General features: G+C 42.7%; 2 protein-coding genes across 8 annotated transcripts in view; one reads left to right on the forward strand and one right to left on the reverse strand.

Annotated features, from left to right (window-relative positions):
• TUB (TUB bipartite transcription factor) overlaps positions 1–15,519 on the forward strand; it is a 90,098-nt gene extending 74,579 nt beyond the window's left edge. For all 3 annotated transcript variants that reach the window (XM_053979594.1, XM_053979595.1, XM_053979596.1), the window contains one exon: positions 14,929–15,519. The gene's annotated coding sequence lies outside the window, so the exon portion shown is untranslated. The remainder of the gene's footprint in view (positions 1–14,928) is intronic.
• Positions 1,148–21,575, reverse strand: RIC3 (RIC3 acetylcholine receptor chaperone). 5 transcript variants are annotated; one of them, XR_008437466.1, is made up of 8 exons: positions 21,429–21,575; positions 15,553–15,776; positions 14,905–14,983; positions 13,334–13,427; positions 8,436–8,581; positions 5,518–7,333; positions 3,721–5,400; positions 1,148–3,044 (listed from the first exon to the last, which is right to left on the reverse strand). XR_008437466.1 is itself a non-coding variant. In XM_053979597.1 (7 exons), exons 1-6 carry the CDS (start codon positions 21,556–21,558, stop codon positions 6,846–6,848), a joined length of 1,161 nt encoding a protein of 386 aa, XP_053835572.1. In that variant the 5' UTR covers positions 21,559–21,575; the 3' UTR covers positions 1,148–3,044; positions 6,819–6,845. The 5 variants fall into 5 exon arrangements, 1 of the variants encoding a protein (XP_053835572.1); XR_008437465.1 differs by having other exon boundaries at positions 1,148–2,843; positions 2,973–3,044; positions 3,721–7,333; XR_008437464.1 differs by having other exon boundaries at positions 3,842–7,333.
• Positions 21,576–23,515: the final 1,940 nt, after the last annotated feature.

Here is a 23,515-nt window from a genome sequence, read left to right on the forward strand (position 1 = left end):
ATTGCTACTCCACAGAGCATTTAGAAAAACAAAACCTTGCCCATGATTTAAGGGATAAATAGGGTGGAACTGAACCTCCACAAGAACTAGCAAATCACAGGGAGTTTCCCTAAGAAACAAGGTCTACAAAAAACAAAACTCTTACTTACAGAGACTTACTGAAAAACATGTACAAAAAAGACAAATATTGGAGCTTTAATATTTTTTTTTATTATCTTAAAAGTGTAAACATCTTTTCTGGTGATTGAAACTAAGTTAATTTTAAATTAAAATCCTGTGGTCAGTGACAGGAAAATCAGGTCCTCTGACAGGTGTATGCAAAGTATAAAAGGGACATACATACATGCCCAGCAGGATTGTCAGTTTTAAGTGTGGGATGGGTTTAGTTTATGACTTTCCCAACATTTTCTAGGTTTAGATGTGCAAACATTTGTGCACACACGAATATAAATATGGATACAGTCTTAAGAACTTAAATCCTTTGGTGATACCTTCTTTCCACTCTGTTCAGTGACAGCATAAACCATGTTATTAATTTGCCTTGAGGTTAATCATTGCAAAATATCTCTAAAAGAGTCAGTAACTAGAAACCTCTTTTAAAGTGATTTTTTTCTCTTGAAAAGATTACAAAAAGTTGTTCTCGCTCATGCTTTCCATGTGAATATATATTACAGAGAGCCATCTGCTTTTCCTTTGAGCTGACTTTTCAGTGGGATTCATCCACACAGTGAGCCAATCTCTACCCCATGATCACAAGACTGGGCTTTTGTTTCTCCTTTTTGAACAATTTCTTACACTCAAAAGCAGGGAAACAAAACAAAAAATGTCTGTGGAGGATGTTTTGTAATTTGTTGCACCTCTAAAAGTATCTCAGAAAGTACATACTCTAGAGGTGGTTTATTTCTGAGAGTTCCTAGTAGCCACTGAGCTGATTTGGTACTTTCCAACACTGTCTTCATCCAACTAATGACAGTCTGAAAGATCCAGTGTTTGGGAGCAGCTGTATAAATACTCATTTTAGAATATGCTGGGACTATATCTGCCTGTAAAGAAAAATAACCTTTGTTTCTGACTTGTTTACTTAAACTTCAAGAAGTAGAAAATGTGTTACATGAATGTTTCTGTCCCTAGAAAATGAAAAAGCAGATTAATTTTTTTTTTTTATTCCCACAGTAAACATTTTCAGATTCATCTCTTTGCCTTTCTTAAATAAACCGATGTTATACCATAGAATTTGAATATGTTATGGTCTCTATTGTCTTTACATTATATGGGGTTTTAAAGAATGGAATATATCAAATTTGACAAAAAATGACCTAATAATGAGAACTAATATTTAACCAGACATGTTTTTTCACCACAGCTATAACATGTCAGGCTTGTTTGCACACAAGACTGTCTTGGCCTGTTTTGAGTAGCCAGGCATCTCCCTTTTTGTTCAGACTTTAGAGAGTTTTAGATAAACCTGCAAGAATGTGCTTTTGCAAATTAAATTTTTTTAAAGAAACTCTTTGGTATTCTGGAGTAAATGTATTTATTTACCACTATGTGCAACGACTGATTTTAGTGTTTGTGAATTCAGAACACTGTGCCGAAATATTAAACTTACTTTGTTTGAAACAATGATGTCTTTCCCTACCCAAGGTCAGAAACACCTCAATAAATGACTTCCACTGGATATGGAATTATTTAACATTAGGAGTTTCCAGTGCCATTTAAACTTTATTTTTACAATTTCCTCTGTCAGGAGCAATATAGTTTGGGTAATCTTGCACTTGGGCAGGTGTTTGATCCCAACAGAGAGGAGCAGTGGTCTGTTAGCACTATCTAAGCCATCCCAGGAAGATCACTGAGAAAAAGGAGAGGTGTCTATTTGCTCTTTAGGAATCTGTGCCCCCCCAAAATACTGATGAAGTTCCAAAGCTGAGTAAAATCACTTGCTCAGACCAGCCTTTCCTGCTGTGTTTGGCATGCTCAGTCTGTCTGATCTGGTGTTGCATTCATTCGCTTTGAAATACATGGTCAGTATAAAACCATTGATATATAGATGATTTTCTAACACTTACTTGGTTTTTCTTCCTCAGTGTTTGTGATACATGAGGTTAGAAACATATTATTTTATTATTTTTATTAGAATTTGCAAGTCAATATCATTTAAATAGATTATTGCACTAGATTGTTCTGTGTTCTCAAAGGTAAGCATAGTTTCCTTATTCTTAACTGGAAAATTAAAAATCCAAGATATGGACACTAACTGCTAATGCAAAGAGTTAGGTCATAAACTTCTAAGATATTTATCTGTTCTCCAAATACTATTTGATAACTAATGCTCTTTAGAGTATTTTTGGGGCCAGCAGTGATCTTACTTTTTGCTTTTTTCCTGATCCCATGGAATGCCCAAAACAATCTGTAACCATTCTCAAATATCCAGGGAGAATTAAGCCCAACAGTGGGTTTTAAAATCTAGTTTTATCATAATATTTCGTTTTAACAACACATGTGCTCTTTCTTTTAGCATTAACAAAAAGTACAGCCATTCATTTGCCAGGTGGGAAACATCACAAGTAAAGGAACGTGTGCTTTTAAAGGGCCTGACTGCTTCCAATGGGCATCCACTTGAGCTTCTGTGACTTTTTCTCAAATTTCCAGCTTTGCTGATGTTCTGACCTATGATTTGATTTACTTACTTCATCAAAGTTCTCTTGAAAATCCTGATTTTGATCAGCAAAGCTCTCCTTCAAATTATGAATGTTCTGTAGTAGAAGTGAGCAGTTAATAGTTGAGAAAGCTGGAGACACACATTTGATGGTCCTTTTCTAAAATGCTCCTCTAAATAGACATTTCTGTTTCAGAGGGGGGAAAGCTGAGTCAAAGGATGAAAAGGAAATATTCAAACAGGAGGAATCCCAGTTTGAAGGCTGCTGGTGAGCTGCTACAGGAGACAAGGCTGGCTATGTTCAGAGAGCACTTACTGGTCCTTGGGGAGGGGCTGACAAGGCCATTGACACCTCAGGGATGAGCTCTTGAGGCTCTCTGGCACCTTGCTGCAAAGAAAGGGAAACCTTTAGCTCTGTCACAGGTGTTAAAAGTAGCCCTAACAACTCCTAAGGTGTAAGGGATTAGAGCCCTTGCAAGGCACATGTTAAAGGGAAGTTCAGTTCCTTTTTCTTCCATGTAAAAGTGGGGGTTCACGTTTTTCCTGGTGCTTGAAGCAATGGGAAATAGACCTGGCATTGAAAAGGGGACCCCCTTCGCTGAGGTTTTGCAAACCTGGGAGAAAATGTCTGGTACAGCATAATTATTCTAGAAGCACACAATAATGCTGTGCCAAGAGGATTGGGCAACTCCCATCTGGAGAACGATGGCCATCACGAGGAGCTCCTGATCAACACAAATCTACTTTCCCCTGGTGATGTCTACCTGGTGGATTCCCAGATTATGTGGATTACTGGTATGTTTGGAACCATTGCACCTGGCAGCTGTGGTGGTGAGGGCAGTTGGTGAGCCAGACCCATAATTCAGGGATACAGACACTCTGGGGGCTCGGCTGGTGGAGTTGGCATGAAACAGGGCTGGATGGTGACTCTGGATGGGGCACAGGCCCTTCCTATGGGTTGCCCCAGCTGTGGTGGGTGGCATTGCCATGGGCACTCCCCCCACAACCCATCCCAGCAACGATGTGAGCAGTTCTGTGGGGGTAGCCCCAGGCTGGCACCCCACCTTGACTGGCACCCAGCATCTGGCTTGGAGCTGGTGCAGACCAGGGGAATCCAATTAATTTCATTAAAGCAGAGTGTCCCAGAGGCCCATGGTGGATGTGTAGATGCGGTGGGATGCCTACCTGGGATGCTCCTCTCTGCCTCAGAGTGTCACAGTTCCAGTGACACCCAGGGAACACTCACCAGTCTGTGACAATCCCACTGGGCTGTGCCTGTATCCACAGCAGAGCTCCAGCACATCTCCTACCGTTTCCTTGGAAGCACTGGGGAATGATGTAAGGGCTTGATTGAACACTGGGGTGTGACTGGCACTAGATCAGATTGGCCAAAGCCCCAGCCAACCTGACCTTGAATGTTGACAAGGATGGGGCATCCACACTTTCACTGGGCACCAACTCCACCACTGCCCCACCGTCGTGACTAGAGGTAGCTCCCTCAGCCTACCCTTGTGTGCTGTGGGCCCCAACTCCTCACCATCTCCAAGGCCTGGGCTGTACCTGTACCCCACACATTAGTACCTTTCCAGGGCTGTGGAGACCAAGAGGGGACAGAGGAATCCATAGGCACTCACCAAATCCCAAAAAAAGAGAAGGAGAAAGAAATTTTGCTGTTATTTTTTTGGTTTATTGGTTTGTTTTTTTTTAAATTTATTTCCCAACATTGAAAAGAACTTCCTATGAAGCAGCTAGAAGGGACCTCCATGTGAAGGCTAGCACTTCTTTCTGCCATCTGTTGCTTTGCCAAAGAAACAGCTGTCTACGTTCTGGGCTTGGTCTGCTAATATTCTTTATGCAAGGCTGACTTCACTCATTCATCAGGGATTGTTGCTGACCTCGGACTGAAGCAACCCCACCTCCAGACCCCAGGAACCTCAGTGGCCCTCTTGGGAATAACTCCTGTCACCTCAGCACAGTAGCCTGGTGAAAGCCAAGTCAATTCATGTCTTTCCCTGAGGAGCTCCAGGAAGGGTGGGGTAGGGGATGAGAAGGAAGGGCTTATATAATGCATGGCAATCAACAAATGATTGTTGATGCCAGGAGATGGAATGGGTGAGCTAGTAGGACAGGCTCCGTGTGGAGGCTGGGACTCCATAATATTCCCTAGCACGTTTGCAAAGAAGAAATTCCTAGGGCTCCATGCCTTCATTATGATAACTTTATTCAGTTTAAAAAAACTAGTCTCAATTTGTTGATGTCATAGCCTAAAAAATCCCAGGGTGTAAGATAGCAGCAGCAAAGCAGGATAGGGGCATGGAACTGGAAAGTTTCTAAATTTTCTAAAAACCACCTCCTACTTAAGGGGTCATGGGAGCAAAGGTGCTGTCACCAAAGTACCAAATAAGGAGGATGACAGGATTTTCATCCTTGTCTTGTTGCTTATTTTTCAGTCAGGCAGGTGCGGATTTTGAGCCGCCAGAATTCCTGGAGGCATACGCTGGATGTCGTTCCTCGCATGTTGGCAATGGCTCTCATGGTGCAAGGGCTGATGCTCCTCCTTCTTCTCCTTCCCCTCCTCCTCCTGCACTGTCGATTGCCATTTTTCAGGCCCAGGGAAAGTGACTCCCCCTTTGGCTGCTGCCGGACACGTCTCTGTGCTGTCCCACACAAAGGTGGTCGGCCACCCAGCTCACTGCTCCGGTGGTTGCCTGGCAGGCCGATGTCCATGGGCTGCACACCTTTCCCTGGTGGGCACAGAGCCAAGCTCTGCATGGCCGTGACCAGGGAACTGAGGGCGGTGGTACTTGTGGCAGAGGGGTGATTTTGTTCCTTCTCTTCCACGGCCTCCTCCTGGCACATACCTTCCTCTTCGGTCATCATTGGAAGGGGCCCTGCTGCCATCCCTTGCAAAGGTGGTCTGCCAGCCGCCTCGCTGCTCTGGTTTTTCTTTCTTCCAGACTTTCATCAAGGGCCTCAGAGCTGGGTGGACAGGGAGACATCTGCTTCTGTAGTGCCAGAGCACTCAGGGGACTGGTGACATCACAAACAGCCACTGTGACTGGGCCATGAGAGTGGCCCAGTACATCAGGTTATGGTGGGCCTGAAAAGTGCCCAGGTATGGGAGAAGCAGGAGAGTAATGAGAGCTGAGGGAACCTTTCCTGGAGCCCATCCCACCTGCCATGCTGTTTGTACAAGAAAAGCCGTCCCTTGGGCACAGGGACCTGCCACCTGTCCTCAGGAGTCCTTGGCTCCAGCACCCTCCTCATCCTATACCTGGGGTGGCCTCAACATGACCCTGGCAACAGCATTCCAAGAGCATAAAAAATCCACAGGTTTCCAGGAAGAAGGAAAAGGCTACCTGCTATCTTCAGTCTGAGGGTCCTCCTCATACTCTTCTCTGCTTTACAGACAAACCTTAACACTGCTCTTTTGGTTTTAATATCTAGGGATATTTTTAGTGCTCTCACACATTGTGGTCCACTTCCTGCAATCATCTGGGAATTTCACCACAGCTAAGGCAAAGTTAAAGCACAACTCACAGAGCTTGAGTCTTGCTCACACAAGTAACACAACATGGATTAGGCTACCATACCAACAATACGGAATAAATGGGAAAGGAGCTGTAGGGTAGCAGAGGAGCTTTGTGGATTGTGGTGACAGCAGTTTCTCAAGAGTAGAGAGCAATGACAGAGTTGAGAGAGTCATGTGTGTGACTATGATCTGCTCTGATGACCAGCTAACACCGAGCTAAGAGAAAGAAGGCATATTTTGTCCTTCAGCATCCCAGTAAACTCATGTATATATAAGGATTTGATTAACTCTTCTAACTAGTAGCACACAGATTGTTTTGAAAAAGCCAGGAGAGACATTTGGTTAACTCTGGATGACAAAGGGCAAAACCAAGGACAGCTCCTTCAGAATTGAAAAGGAACGAGTCACAAATATCTGTTCCAAAAGACAAGGCTTCAAAAATCAAGGACAAAGCACTGCTGGCAGCATCATGGTAACCCATGATAAGTGGGCATGAAAGAGGGCACTGCCTTCCAGTTCAGGCAGATGATGTGACTGGTACCATGAGAATGCAATAGGTACAAGGAAATGAACACAGAGAAGTCCTCAGTGGGAACAAAACCGAGGTGGATGACAGTTGATGACCTCTACCTTTACCATCCAGATGGTTGTCGCTCATCAATCAAGTACTTTGGTGTTGCGCTTTCTCAGCGTGCCTGTCTCCTCTGAATCACTGGATTTTTGCTTTTCCAGTGTAGCATTCTCATTTTCTGACTCCACGGACAGGTCCTCTTGGCTTGTCTCTTCTACTTCACTGCAGCTCTCAGAGTGGAATCCAGCATTCTCTGCTATGACAGCAGGATCATCATCACAGCAACAGCAGCACTCCCCAGTGCTCTGGCTGGGAGGAAGGTCACTCTTCTCCTCCTTGACGAGAGTTACATCATCCTTTTTCTGCATTAAATCCTGACCACCCATTCCTGTGGTAAGATCACTTAGCAGGGTTTCATCATAAGGATACTCCTCATCTTCCATGCCCTCCATTCTTTCTGCCAGCTCTTCTGGAGAGGGCTGGCTCAGGTCAGGGTAATCTACAAGGATTGTGTCCTGTTTGCACTTGAAGCAATCGGAATTATCGTAGACAGGATAGGTCTCTTCTGGATAACCTTAGGAATAAATGGATATGCAGCTTGGAGTATTACCAGCATTTAAAAGGAGTCCTGATCTCAATGGTAGATGCAAAGTTGGCCAGGACAGTTGTTTTTCCTACTGCCAGTGCAAGTGTCAGCTCTTTAATGCCATGTACACATCACAGTATGAAATCCATGGCAAGAGTGTGCAAAGCATGTCTTCTAGGGAGATAATGAAAAAAAATTCACTTACTTTTAGGGAGCCAAGACATCAGCCCTGACTTTCAAGAGTGAAAGAGCTTTGCTGGAAGCTATGGGGGATAACAGGTAAAAATGGTATGTCTTAGATCTTTAAATGGATCCTTCTTTTTTTTTCTGCTTACAGATTGACTGATGCATGGTTTGAACACTTGCTATAAACAGCATTACTGAGAAAGTTGAAAAAACAGATACATCAATGACTTTGTGCATTTCATTTTAGAAATAACATCATAAACTTGACTTTATGAACAGAGCTCAAGGCCACTGTTTATGCTTTTTGTTTTGAATAGTTTATGAAAGCTTTTTAAAAAGCAAGAAATTAAGTTTGCATTTAAAATTATGATACAGAGCAGCTCAACTAAGATATCTTGAAAACATATTTATGTAGCAGCTAAACACCAAGGAATGAAAAGGTCATTAAAATAAATAGTTTTTAAAAGACTTCCTGGAGTTGACTTTTACAACATTGAAGCTAATAAAGAGCGACTAATCAAAAGTAAAAACTGTAAGTTATCTAAAACATACAGATCTGATTTCCAAGGGTTTTATGACTGTCAAGAAATCCAGCCCAGCACAGAAAGGGAAAGATATAAACCCAGAGCAGCCAAGCCCCAGCAGCAGATGGAGCATATGTGGATATTCATATGCCACTTTGGGCAGCAGATAGTGCAGTGTTTACACTAAAAGAAATGTTGGATACCTCAAAATCTATTTTTTCTGTTATGTTTGGGGGAAAAAAAAGCCAAGTAACCTCTAGCAAAGTTTTGAACACTGGCTTCTGGAAAAGGAAGGATAAAGTTAACCAAAACTTTGAAAGGATCTGGAACTTTATCCAATTTTTCTTGTAAGGGTAATGGTAAGAAAGGCTCTCGCTTACCTTCCCAATCTGCCATGTAAGGAGCTTCCTCAGCTTCCTTCTCAGGAGAGATGTCATCTATGAATTTTCCTTCTTTCATAACTCTAGTAATTTCTCTGAGTTGTTGAAGTAGCATTTTTTCCTGGTCTGTTGTAACATTTTGAGTCCTGCGAGAAAATATTAGACATCAGAATTTAGTCCACTGTTATTGCAAGCTATGAGAAGAGTCTGAACCTAACTGTTTGGTCCATGCCAACATCACAGTCTGGAGAAACCTATTGAAGAGTGTGATCCTTCCTCAACATCTGCATGTGCTCTGCACTTCAGCTGGGTATAGTTTATCCCTTTATCCAAAAGCCTGCAATTTAAACAGGTGAAGGAAGGCAGGTAAAGCCAGTGTGAGAGCAAGATGGAAGTGACACACAAAAAGGAGTTACACTACAAAAGACACTACAGAAATTTCCTGCCTTTAAAAGTGTGTTAGGTAAGAATTAGGGTGCAGTGCCTTGTGCATTTAATAATACTTATAATACTTAATATTATAAGGAAATGAAATTCTGAATCTGTGTTACATGTGTAGCTTGTGAGGATGATGAAAATTTCTCACAGTCATTAGGCTCAAGACTCTAAAATCTCTATGACCATTAAATGTGCAAGTTGGACAGATCATCCTGCCATTATAGACAGTCAACAATGCAGCTTGGTGGGGAGGTGGGGGGCAGAAACAGGAAGGAAGATTTAAGAATGGAAAGAAGGTGTTACTTTTAACTGTCACTTGCCCTTTAGAACTAGAGGGAGAGGACTCAGATTTTTATCAGATTGAAAGCAAACATTTGACTGGTTCTACACCGCTGGATCTAGTAATTATTACTGCTTAGGAAATACAACAACTGCTGTAACAAAAATGCTTCCAACAGATAAGGTCATGTAGTAATTACATGTTATTTTCTCTGCAAAGAAACAAGTCTTTTAAAAATCTTATGGACAAAAAGGTAGTATTTGGAGGTGCGTGCTCTGCAGTCTGGTAACTCAGTAGGCCAGAATGAGAAAGACGCTGGCTGCCACCAGGGGTGAAAATGGTTCTGACCATTGGTGCTTGTTTCATCTTGAGTTTTAAAATTATGATATCTTGAGGTTTAAGTAATTCTTGAGCAGTAATGCCAGTTCAAGCCACTCCTCTGGCACTCTTTTGGATCTGTGTATGAGTTCAGGAGCTGTTGCCCCCAGTTACTTGAAAAGGCGGCCATTGGCATGCACAGAATGCTGAACTGTAGGTGGTATGTGAGGTCAGACAGATGATCTCTGGTGATCCCTGGTCTGGAGAGCAGACAGACACATAATCACCAAGAGTAGATTCACTAAGTAGGCTGCTCAGTGAAGTGTAGGGAAGAGATGGGAAGAAAGGAGCTGGAGGCAGAATTTGGCTTTAGGTCATTAGTATCTATGTAAGCCTCATTTTAGTTATCAGAACTAATAAACTTGCAATGTCCTTCTTCAGGTTTTCCTCTTACCAGCTGTTGGGACTGGAGCAGCACTCCAAGAGGTAACTTTGTGCCACTCTGCCTAAATGGGAATGATGGTGACATGATGGCTACTCCTCTAAGGGCAGCAAAGTCACTCTTGTTTAAAGTAAGATTAGCATTCTACTGCTGGTTGGTGTGATGGTGGTGGAAGTGCTGATCCTGGGCTGGATTTTGTGCACAGCTGCAGGCACAGGTGTCTTTAACTGAACTTAGCTCAGGAGCTGGTTTGATTAACACCTACCTAGATTAAACTGCTTCCCTGAGATCACTTTTCTGCACTTCCACCAAGGAGCACTTTACCCCACAGTTTGAAAAGTTGATATCCCTACACTATAGGTAGGTTGCACTGATTTCCCCCAGGCTGTGGTGGCAATCTGTACCACAAACAACTGAATGTGCGAGGCAGCACCTTCCCAAAAGCTTGGCCTATGCAGATGTGGAATCTGAAATGTGAATTAAGAGGCCCACAAAAAGGAATGGTTTCATCAGCCTTTGACCAAAGCTGTGACAGAATTGCTGAACTAATCCTCCTTTAAGAAACAAAACTGTACCCAATTTGAATACATATCACTTGGCTGAAGACAGAGAGGCCTATCTCTTTAGCACATTGGGCAGATAAGCTGGCTCAGATAACAGGATCAGTCAATGCAGCTGCATCACTGTGGCATTTTATACAGGAAAATTCCTAGTATGTGGGATACCCTCATTAGAAAACACTCCTGTCTTACTGCAACACAAGGGCTCTATTTCAGAGTATTCCTCCCCCAAATACCTCGCTTAAAAGGCAGATTTCCCTGCAGAGAGGAAGAAACTAAAGCCCGTGTGTTATTTTGACTTCATTTAAGACCTCTGGGAAGACTTACTGTAGGTTGCTGGCAGTGTTTAAGACATCTGGCTGCCTGCACATGGGAGATTTACCAGGATATAATGCACTTAGCAATACTCAGAGGATAACAGATGCAGAAGGTTTACAGTGCAAGAAAAGGTCATTATTTTTGCTCTCTGTATTTGTAGCTCCAACACAAGTATTATTTTTCATAATGGCAATACTTACACTTTGTAGAGTCCCAAAGAGCTCACTAACAGATAAAGTAAAGGTTTCTTATTCCTACTGTGAGATTAGAACATTTCCTAAAGAGCCATCATGACTGCAGGGAAAATAATCTAAATAATCTAAAATGGCATCTCAGACATGTTAACTGGTTATTTTTTTTAGCTTTGTGATCTTAAAGTAATCACTATCAAAATGCAGCTACATCCCAAAAAATGGCTCCCCACAGAGTCTCTTCCATATCACCTTTGCTCAGTTTATGATAAAAAAGGAAGCTTTTCCAGTTGACAGCCTGGCAAACAAGACTTTAAAAACAGGTAGGTGATCTGCATTACTTCTACCTCTTACCTAATTACCAGAAATAGGAATTTTTGGTTACATTGTTGAGGGCCTGGCCAGGCAGTTCTTTCTTCCTCTTGCTTTCTTTACCTTGCTTCTCATTTTTCCTACAACATGCTAGGCCTTATTAAAAGTACCTGTACTTGTACTTTTTGATAGTTTTGCATTTCTGGAAGATTGTTTCTCTACTTAATGGTGTAGCAATTCCAGCTGGTATGCTGGTTTGGAAGGAAGTCCCCTCAGTTGGTCTGGAGGTTGGTCTTCAACTCATTAAAAAAAAAAAGCGCAAATCCAAGTTTCTGGTTGCCGCTTTCTACAACACAGGCTGGATGTTGCTTTGCCATACCTGGTGTAAAGGGCCATGGTCTCACCTGGGGTCTTTCAGCATTAGCTGAAACTTGATACCAGTTATTTCTGTCTCTGACTTTTCTGTGTAAGGGTTTCTGTTTAAGTGCAGATCAGTTAGCAAAGCTCAAGTCATTTTTACTCTCTTATTCTTTCCTTTTTATTTAAATCTATCAATATCCAGATTGAAAAGCCTTGCTCAGTACTCTAACTACACTTTCTAACCATAGGTTTTATTTTAATAGATTTATCCAGTATTAGTGAAATTAATGAGTAGATTAAGAAAGCTTCAAAGTGTTTGAAAAGAGCTATTTGCTCCATCAAGAGGTGCCTTTCCCCTCCTCTTCAAAAAGGCAACACACAAAATTCTTCATTAGATTCAGATTCTCATTTCCCCTGAGACCTTTAGACCCATCTATATAAATAGTCTGGTTGAACAAAGAAGGGAAGTGCTACTAAATAGAGGCTTTGGGCCAATAACACAGAGTACAACAAAACTGGATCAGACCCTAAACCGATTTTCTCAGTAAAAAAACCTATTCCATCCTGAGAATCAGCACAATATCTGGGCAGTTCATAAGCCTATTTCTGTCAGCTTAGAGGAACATGTAGAGCATTGTGTCAGCTCTCCAGCACCGAGATGAGTGGCAGTCAAAGCAGGATCCTTCTGTTCCACAAACAAAACCAGGGCAGTTTAGGGGCTCTCCCACTGGGACCTGGCTGAACATGGGCAAGTTCGGCACTTTGTCTGCCCAAGACTGTACAGGGCACAGCACAATGTAGGCAAAACTGCACTCAGAGAGAAGGGGTTTGAGCCACAAATGAGCAAAATGTTGAGCACAGAATTCCTACAGGATGGATTAAAACAGGCCCTCTCTGATCCAGACAAAGTTAACATGATTTACAATCAGAACAGCTCTCATTTTCTGCACACCTCACCTTCATATTTATGGTATTTCAGTTTTCACATTACAGTTCAGCAGGGTCCTATTGATCTGTTCTTTTTACTCCTTATGAACAACATAGACTTGTTTCCAGTGTTTCTTTGTAACACAGACTGGTGATATTAGATTTGTAGGAAACATTAATAAACATAATATAATTTTGAATGCTGATTTTACAACTCTTTGTCTTTTATATTTAGAAGCAAATGCATGAATTTAGAGTGGAACTAAGTTATGTAATCAGATTATTACACAATTCTGCCTTAAAGAAAAATGTTATGGTTATTCTAACAGGAATTTACATAGATTATAACAGCAGTTCAATTTAGGAAATTAATTCATAGAACTGGAAAAGAATAATTCGGGATATTATTCTGGTTGCATAAAACAGGCTGTTTTATGTACTTTTAAAATGTAGATTGTTTATCTTCTGTTTACATATACCTGTCATTTTCTTCCAAATAACACACTGTACAAAGTGGGGAGATGGGGATAATTGCTTTTGTAGTTAGGGAAATGAAGTTGGGAAAAATTATTAATTTTATATATAGATACTGAAAAGGGAAAAACTGCAGAACAGGAACTGGGATGTGTAAAATCAAACTTCTATAATGTGAACTAGCAATAAAAATGCTATTTTAATATAGATAATGGAAGAAAGTTTAATTTCTAATCAGTGTGGAACCTCTCCTTAAAATACTCTAATTTGAAACACACCTGTCATACATAGGTCCTACTCTGTTGATTAATTTTTCCATTGCTTCTTCTGTCTCTCTCAGTCTTTCCTGGAGTTGAGTGAGCTCATAGTCAGCTGTAAAACAAAACAAAAAAAAAAATCCCAAGATCTGTCACTAGGAGCCTTGAAAATGTATCCCTGTCCCATTATCACAGGTAGCAAATGCTGTACCAAACCAAACTGCCTTTGAAGAAATGAAAACATTCAGCTTAGAGAGTTCTACCTACTTTTCCTGGCCTAAGAAGGGGAAGAATAATACCAGTATTACACCCGTTTAAGCAGCACAAAGGCACAATGGAACTTCAACATAGTAGGAATGGAGAAATTAATCAACAAACATCCTGCTTTTAGAAAGACCTCTATCCTGCACAGATTGCTATGACTTAATGCAACACTGGTGTAATTATTTTGCATGTCTGAGACTTTAAAAGAAGAGGAAGGGGAATTGGTAAAGAGGAAGGAAGTTACTTCCTCCAAGTCACTATGTAAGTGGTGACTCAGTCTTCAGGTTCCTAATCCAGTGACCTCTCCCCTGCTCTGGTACAGCTGGCCATGAATGCTTTAGGAATATAGAGCATTAAGAGCTCTAGAAAAAGGCAAAATAATTTTCACTGTTAGTTCTTTGGGTATAATGATGGCAAAGTTAACTTACTGCAAAGTTACTTTCTCTCACCAAGCATCAGAGAAAAAAATATAATTACCATTGCTAATATATTGCCCAAAATTTCCAGGCACAATGCAGCATGACTGCACTGGAAACACAATCTACAGCACTGAGCATATTAGGTATTCCTAATATGTGCATTAATGTCACGAAACTTACAGCTATATTAAGACAATTATCTTCCTGGTACCACTTTCTATAAAGCCCTAAGTAATTTTCTTTCCTATTACAGTTTAGCCAGCTAAACACAACACATTTAAATGCTGTAATGGTAACTACTCTTCCAATCTTCAGTAGTAAACTTATTAATTTATCTAATAAGTGCCTACAAATACTTGAATCTATCTCACCAATGTTTTGGTAGAATCAAATTAACATTTCAGAATACCATTTGCTCTCTTTATTGCATGCATGAAAACCCTGCATTGCAAAAAAAAAAGGACAAATTAGGGAAATGCCTGATGATGGCTAAAGAATTCACCAGTTCAAAAAAATTAAACTAGCTTTCATAGTATCTTTCTATGCTCTTACTAGACTATTAGGGATTATACAATAATTATAGCTGGACATCCTATTATCCATTTTTAATCATTAGTGACACAGCTTTTCAGCAAATCTGTGCAGTTAATTCAGCAAACCTCATGAAAAGTAATTTCTTCCAGAGAGGCTTGGGATCAGGCTGCTATCACAGCCTCATGGGCTGAATGAGCTTAGAAAGTGACAGTGCAGTAATTCTTTTGAACTCTTGCTCATTCTAACACAGAAGATTCTGGCTTGGTTTTGGGTGGGAGGGAACATCATCTTTACAGTGCACCCAGAACTTGAAGAACCCTGTTGGACCATTACAGAGTCAACAGCTACACAGATACAACTCAGAGCCATACTCACTGATTTTCCTCTTCATGTTCCCAGGTGTAGCAGGAGGGCATTTCCGCTCTGCAGGAGTAGTTCTTCCCTTGGAAGCCAGCTGATGAGGACAAGAACATGGCCCTTCTATCAGTTACAGCAATAGTAATAGATAAGCCCCAGAGAAAATGGAAAAAAAATACAGAAAACTGAAATAGGCCAGAAGGCAGCCACGGAAAAGCACACCCACCAGCAAAACCATGAAACATGCCTGGAAGATTTTGCCAGCTGAAAACTCCTATCAGACTCTTGGAATAAAAAACAACATGTGACATATAGAATACATATAAAGCGTAGCCACATACAGCAGGGAAAAGAATACTACGTGTATATTCAAAACTAATCTAACATTACTCTAGATGTGCACATGTTCCAGGAGGAAAAAAAAATCCTTAAGAAATTTTAAGAAGCCAGAGGCCAATGCAGGATCAGAGAAATCATTCCCTGCATTCTTAGCTACAGTCTTTGCAAAACCCACAGGATAGTCCAGTCTTTTGACCACCAGGCAAAGGTCCGGCATAAGCATTTTTCTGAGCACAGCTGAAATGGAACAATGTACTGAAATGAGAGTATAAATTTTTTTTCCCAAGTTTTTTATTTCCCTGACTTTTCAATTTATGTTGGTCTTACCTTAAATAAAATGTATAGAATATATAAAAAGATGCCAAATCCATATATAGGGATAATCTGTCCCACAAGGCCTCTTCCACTTCCACCAGTGCTTCCACTACCACCTCCACCTGCCTTGGCTTTGGCAACTGCTTCAGTAAGGTGAGACCTTGGAAAATGAGGGACAGCTCGGCTGTCGGGAGTGGCGTGGGAATGCATCCTCAGTGGAAAGCGACTGAGCTTCCCTGCAAAAAAACACACAATGATCATTTCCCTTCTGTTACTTTCCATCATTTTACACATAGCATAAACCTGCAGCAGGTGCAAGTGACCTATTTTCTCTGCTTGTAAATTCACCACCACTGATGAGTAAGTAACTTGTTGAACTAAGTCTGTAAACTCAGCCCTCAGTCTCTTGTGATGTGCAGTGCTGGGAGTTAGGTTTTACTTAAAGCCATTTACTCCTAGCAATTTTACTCCTACACAATTAGGAGTAGAAGCATACAATTAAAAATCTCCTGATTTTAAGCAGAGAAAGAGCTGGCAGGGCAATTAACAAAACAGGGATTTTAATAAGTATATTCTTGTCTGAATACCCAACAGATTAGCATCTCCAGCAGGATAAAATGCCAGATTCCTACTTGTTTCTCTCCTCAAGATCCCCCAACAACGTTTTCCACTGTGAGCCTGATCTTTCAATATTGCCCAAAGGCATTTAATGTGTAAATGTATTAATGTCCAAACCATTATCCACCTGACACCCTGACACACGACTGCAGTGTTTGCCCAGCACAGATTTTGGTACTTGCTGTAAGAATAGTATTTTACCTCATTTTACCAAGTGAGTAATGAAAGATTAAGAAAAGTGGATTTACCTCAAGCTCTCAAGCTGTTCTCCTTAAAAAGGTCTAAGGTAAAGCAGTGTGAGAAAGGAGATTGAATATAGCCCAGGACATATTATCTTTGGCATTTTAGAGGGGAAAAAAATTTAGAGGTTTGTAACCTTTTTAGGCAGAGCTAATTTAACACAAGAAAGGAGAGCAAGCATAAATGGATGTACAGATGCCAGAGTAAGACTGCAGAGAGCCTGAAATGGTGCTGCAAATGATTTCACACAATTGAAGGGCGCAAGAACCTCAATAAATTTAAGCTCATGCATTATTCTATTTTCTTGCTGCCATCAATTCAACACTTTTGTTGTGAAATTCACTATTTTACTCCTCTGTGTAGTTGACATCCTGCTTTCTATCTCAATTTCCAGCTTGGATGTGCACCTGCACTCCCTTCCACCTACTGGTGTTGAGCCGAGTTACTCAGCTACTCTGCCATGGAATCTGGTGGTGGGAGGTGCTGGATGGAAGCACCGGAGATGGGACTGCCAGGCTGGGCTGCAGCTCACTCCCTGATCCCAGCTGGAAAACTCCCCCTCCCTGGCACACATGGCCTGGATTCTGCTGCCTGGTGCTGGGACAGGCTGCCTGTGCTTGCAGAAAGAAAATGAAAAGCAGGTTTGAAGCAGCGCTGCTAATAGCTGCCTTTACTTCTGCGAGTACACAGCTGCAAGTGCTTTTATGAGACACAAGAGAAAAATTTCATTAACATTTGGTCTTGCTAGGAAACACCATCATAGGCAGCTAAATTCCTGAGCACAGAAAATTGCAGTAAACACTTACTAGGAAGTGATATCAATAATTCATGAAGTCCCACTATTAAAAACACATTTTTCTTGTAGATGATAGCACACATTCCATGAGTTCTTTAGTGTAACTGCCAGGGTACACTACCACTGACCAAAGCCACTCTCAGATTAGCTTAATTTCAAGGAAGCTGTTATCATGCACTTAAATTTTAGTGAATTATTCAAAGTCTGTGATGGAAAGCATAGCATCTTATTTACAAGAAAGTCCCCCTGCTCCAGCAACAATGCCCTGCAGCAGTAGGTCACTGTGGAAACAAGTGTGATGTCATGCAGAGAGCAGTATCACTAAGGCAGGGATGAAGCAGTATGGTAGGTAAACACTTATAAAACATCTTATACTTATGCAAATATTATTTATTTTTAAAAAAGAGAGATATTAAGAAAGCAGAAAATAATTGATAAAGGTGAAAATGTATTTAAAGTGAATAGTTTTCTAAATTATCCACAAGCCCTTGTTTGTGCTTTAAAAGATTCAATTGAATTAAATATATTCAGGGCAGGAGGACAGACACTAGACATTTCATTATCAAGGTAATTTTAAAGGGGAATTTCTTGACTCCTATTTCTAAACCTACCCTATTGATTTTACACTGCTAGAATTATTTCCTTAATAAACAAATACTATCTTCCATAGCTTTTTATTGTGAAGAACCCATGTGAATTACACAGGAAACTGAGGGCACAAGCAACTTGAAAACATATGCACAAAGGTCTTAAATGCACATTTAAGTATATAAATGGAAAATGTAACAATTTGGGTGTCACTGTGACCTGAACAAGATTCCACACTTCCAGGGATGAAACAAACCACTTTGAAATGGAGACAATAAGATACAGAAACAATACCATAACATCAAGAAAATCAAGTGACACTTGATGAGCACAGAAGGGCATGTCTTGGGTCCTTGTTTGCTGCCCTACCCAGCTGCCAGTGGGGATGGTGTGTACTTCAACAGGACATTTTCCTGTTGTGGGAATGCTGTGGGAAGAGCACTAACTCTGGTTAGCTTTGAAGGGTGCCAAAGTGCTGTTCTGCTTTTGAAGTATTTCTCTACTCCCCTGTGACAGCCCGAGGGCTGCCTTCATGAAGACTGATTGCTGTGTGTGAGAACTCCCACCAAGCACACCCTAGCCGGCTTTGCAATCTTTTTACCTAGGATTTATCCTATACATTTAATAATGTTGTCAGTTTTAATGCTTCAGATCAACTCTGTAAACCAGCTACAGGGCAAGCAGAGCATGTTTTGTTTAACCCAGTCCCTTCAGAGCCTGAAGTCCAAAAATGAAATTATGCCCCAGCAAACATTTGCATTGTTTAAAAGCCTCTAGTTTCTGAATGTAGATGAAGTCCTTAATGGCATTTTCACATGAGAATGACGGTGAGGTTTTTAATCTTGTAACAATATTAACATTCAACTAAAGAGAAGCAAATCTTAAAATCTGTATTTACAACACAATGAATACAACCACACCAACCAGATGATGATACTCAGATCATTCAAGCATCTTTTTTTCCATGAAAGCTGTTATGTGTGATACTTAATGGGTTTTAGGAATTGCTACTGAGCCCAACTCAACTATCTATACAGTTGTTTAGATTTATGTTACTGTACTATTCAGCAACTCTTAGTCTAGGTAATATGTGTCTCTGCCACATCATTTTCTTCAGGACACCAGCAGGCAACAGATGTGTGCATTGCACAAAGTCAAGTTGAGCAGGGCGGTTACCTGAATTGTCATATCTTTTTTTTTGGTAATGCTGATGCCACTTGATTATTTGTAAGGTTTATCTGAAACTACAAAATACATGGCATATATTTATGAACACTAGACTTAAAATGTGTTTTAACTGCTAGTAGGCCCCCTTTTTACTCCTCTTTAACAAAATAGAAACATTCTAATGCCTGCCTATGAAGTCAACAAGGAATGTGATACAAACACAGTAAGTTCTTTAAGCTTTGTCATATACATGAAATTATTACTGTGAAAAAGAACAGCATTCCTGTCTGGATGATAATATTAACTTCTATAGTTCAATGCTCACCATTTTTCTAAAAGAGACCTCTGAAAATGACTTTATTAGAGAAAGTTCCATTCCCTTGCCTAAAGCCTGTTTTGATAAAAAGTCTTCTAGTAACATTGAGTTCTAACAAATGATACTAAATTTTAAGCATGTTTTATTCAGAGACATTTTGCCCCCCAGACTACCATAAGCACTTTATTAACTTCAAGAATGACATGATTACCTCAAGCCCCTAAAACTCCTGCCAGGTAACTGCAGTTATCAGTGCACCGAGGAGGACAACCAATGACAGAGATATGAATTAAAGTGGTTCAATCAAGATTTATTCTTCCAATAAAAAAACAACTTCAGGTGAAATACAATTTGGTCTACAGAGCAGGTGTAATGAAATCCTTGCTATCAACCTGAAAATACGGACTATAAACTCTCATCTGAAACTGACCAGCTGAGGTGAGTTATTACATCCTCAGCCAAAGGCAGGTGCTGGGGTGCAAGAGGGGAGCAACGCTGGGAGCCTATGCTCCATCAGGCACACACAGACCTGTGCTGTCCTGTGATCTCTGCAGGAATGATGGCAAGTATTTACAATATTGAGGATGTAGAGAGTATTTTTGTTACCTATTTTAAGCATTTAACTGCAGCTGTGATTAAGCCACCCTATCACAGCACTGCTCAGAAGCAGCTGTGCTAGAACAGCTACGAACATCATTCATTCAACAGATGGCACTGAAAATAATTGGAGGACAAGTTTGTTGTTGGGATTTTTAAAGCCATTTTCTGTCAGATCAACCTGCAGCCAAAGGAAGGAGCACCACAACATTAACTGTTAAGTGTTTAAGACTGCATTGCTGTAGGAAAACGGTGTGTCAAGTTCCATGATCTGTTACCACTATGGGATCAGTTGGGAGCTGTGCAGGGACAGAGGTTAATGGGGAGCCAGGTGCCACCTCCCAGAGCTACCACCCCTGCTTTGGGCAGGTGACTCCACAGTCCTCACCTGTGCTGGCTGCTGGACCTTTACGGGTTTTCAGTGTGAGGAGATCCTGTAATGGAACTGCACACCTGCAGATCTACAGTGCTGACCAACCTACTCTCAAGTTCTTAAAGACCAAAAATACACCTGGTAACCATGAAAGGGCTCTTGCGGCATGGAAATCCTGTATTTGACTCCAAGGTAACACTGTTTTAGCAGTAATTTCAGCCTGAAGGTCCTCAGAAAACCCTGAAATGAAATACTAAATGTAATCCATGTCACTGGAGAGTGCAGACATGGAAGAGCCAGGCTGTTGGAAGGATGCAGAAGACACAGTCAGTGAACATGAGTCCCTAAGGGACAGCACCCTAAAGAACGTGTAAGTTCTCTGTGCTCCCACCAGCCTCACTTCTGGCTTGTGGGCAGCCCTGGGCAAAACTCCCTCTCTGATAAGACTAGGGGTTATGATACCAGCTACTTTTGTGAAGTGCCCTGGGCAAAAAACAACGTCTACAGTACAAGGCAATGGGCATAAAAAGAATGGGAGATGCTTATTTGAGCCCACTCCTTGAGAACTTAAAGAGAGGACATGCAGAGTTGGAGGGCAGGCACGAAGGACACAGCTTGGGGGGCCACAAGGACAGGACATGAGCCTAAAATAAACCACCACGTGGCCACAGCATTATGAGAATCTGGTGCATGAAAACAAAAGTTAAAAACGCTGGTGTAGGGAACTGAACAATGAAGACGATTCAAATGAATTTTTATTTAATATGCAACAACAAAAGCATTCCATACACAAAATAGCAAAATGATGAAGGGATGTATTGCAATGAAAAAAAAACAAAACAAACGAAAAAAGTGGAATATCACTTTTCGGGAAGCTTTAATCTCCCGCACATATATAAAACGATATTTTGAAGTTTTTAAACTACTTAAAAGAAGAATAAAGTAGATCACAGCGGCAACCACGAATGAATCCTCTGGCACTCCACAAGTCGCTAAGGGACGAGCACGGGAGAGAGACGCGCCAAGAGGGAACTACGCTACGCTTCCATACCAGCCGGCGGAGCTCCCCGCGTGCAGCCCCGGCCCCTCACGGAGCCCCCACAGCCCGCCCGGCTCGGGCTCACCCCGAGCGGGACAGCGGCGTCCCGGGCCGGGGGGACAAGGAGGGGCGGCGGCGAGGAGCGGCCTCTTACCCTCGGGCGGCGCGGCGCCGGGCTCCTGCCTGCCGCCGGCCCGGGGCAGGAAGGTGCGCGGCAGGAGGAGGGAGACGCAGAGCACCAGGCAGGACACGGCGGCCACCCGGCAGCACGTCCAGGCCGCCATGGCAGAGCTCGGCGCAGGCGCGCGCAGGCGCCGCGCGGGAGCCCGAGGGGAGCGCGGAGGGGGGCGCAGGAGAAGGCGCTGGAAACGTGTGGGGTTTGCAGGAAAGGGGATTGCAGGGACTGCGGCCCTGGAAACGTGTGGAGATTGCAGGGACTGGGCTCGGCTGCGGCCCTGGAAACGTGTGGGGATTGCAGGGAATGGGCTGCAGTCTCGAGGGACAGCCCTGAGCCTCGGACAGCGGCGGAGGGACACGGCTCTTCTCCATCCAGTGCCTGAAGGGTGAAATGGGTGATAATGCCTTTGGGCAGCGGGTTTGTTGCAGACTGCAGACAGCTCGGCTCCCGACATACCCAAGGGAAAGCACAAGCCTCAACTTCAAAACTTTGGGGTAAAACAGTACCTTCAAGGAGGGAATACGTGGTAGGTGGTTCGGGAAGGCTGTGCCTTCCTAGTACCTCAACAAATGGGGAAAGGAAGGGGGCAACAGGCAGCTGGGAATTAGGATAAGAGGAGGCTGTGCCATCCAAAACCGGTGGAGGGAAAATGCCGTGGGCCTGTGCCCCAGCGGATTCACTTCCTTTATTCGAATAAAGTTGCAGGACTCTTCTTGTCTCTTTTTTGGGCATAAACCTCTGGTGTTTGTGGATTTTCCTGACAACTGGGTGCTCGGTCTGGGATCGTCTGTGTCCAGCATGCAGTAAGAGGAGCTGGAGGCGCGGCTCACCCATTTTAGGTGAGCGGCTCCCTTTGACACTGGCCAGCACCAGCGGTTGCCGAGGCTGTCCAGGAGACAGAGGAGAGGTGGCCCAGGGGTCCGTGAAAGGGTCCGCAGGGAGAGGCAGTGAGTACAACTTTGGGGCGTAAAACATGGCAGGACACCCAAGCCGGGCTGCGGTGTTTGCGTGTAGCTTCCACGTGCTGCCGGGGTTTTCTGCCACGGGTTCCCGGACACAGCTACCGTGTCCCGGGCACGTGGGCTGGCCAGCCGCTGTTACCGTGCGCTAGGGATTCGGCAAAGAAGTAAGGAATTTGTCCATTTACTCTGTGCTGGGCTGGAACGGTTTATTGGTCACGTGGCGCAGTTTGATGGAAAGACGCAACCGCTTCCGGCACTCGCATGGGAGAAAATGGTGCCTGGGTTCCAGCGGGGTAGGATTTTATGGAGGGGCGGGGCAAGAGGATCCACGGCCTGCCGTCCAGTAGGGGCGGCTGCCATGGTGGTGACGTCAGCAACAGGGACCAACCAAGACGGCGCTGGGGCGGTTCCTGGGTCCCTGGGCTAGTGGGGATGCGGCATCAGGGAGATTGGCGGGGAACTCTCTGGCAAGGATGGGGAGTGTCTGCCTGAGTGATTGGGGTAAGCTCCAATAGCACGCAGCTAGGAGCAAACAACCGCGGGGAGGGGAAACACGGGGGGTGCGCGGGATTACAGAACTTGGCTATCTAACATAAATTAACAACCCCTAATCTAAACCTGAGCCCCAGGATGCAACAATGGGCAACCAAGGAAAGTCAATAAAAGGGTTTTGACTCTAGAGGTGACAATCCCCAAATACTTCGAAAGGGTCCTTTGGGAGAATGTTGAGCTGGTTTGCACATTCTCCTTGTAATATATGTTATGGAATAATTCGTGCTAATGTAAAATATATAATAAATGGTGCTTGTACAAAAAATTCTTAAAGTTTTAAACCACAAGCCGCAGCTGGGGAAAAGTTGTGAAACCACAGATGGCAGCAAGCAGAAAGACCTCATTTGCAAACGAAAAAGTGTGGCTCTGTGTGGAAATGGGCCCTTTCCTGGACCATCCAGGAGACACCCAGCGATGAATACACGGGAGATATCTATGATCAAGATAGTCAGAGTCATCAGGAGCATCCTCGGGAACACACATCACAGTACCAGGTTCCCGTAACTCAACATCAGCATTCATCGCTTCCCAGAAACAGCTTTGTCCAGC

The sequence above is a fragment of the Vidua macroura genome, chromosome 6 (assembly GCF_024509145.1).
Source record: "Vidua macroura isolate BioBank_ID:100142 chromosome 6, ASM2450914v1, whole genome shotgun sequence".
NCBI lineage: Eukaryota > Metazoa > Chordata > Aves > Passeriformes > Viduidae > Vidua > Vidua macroura.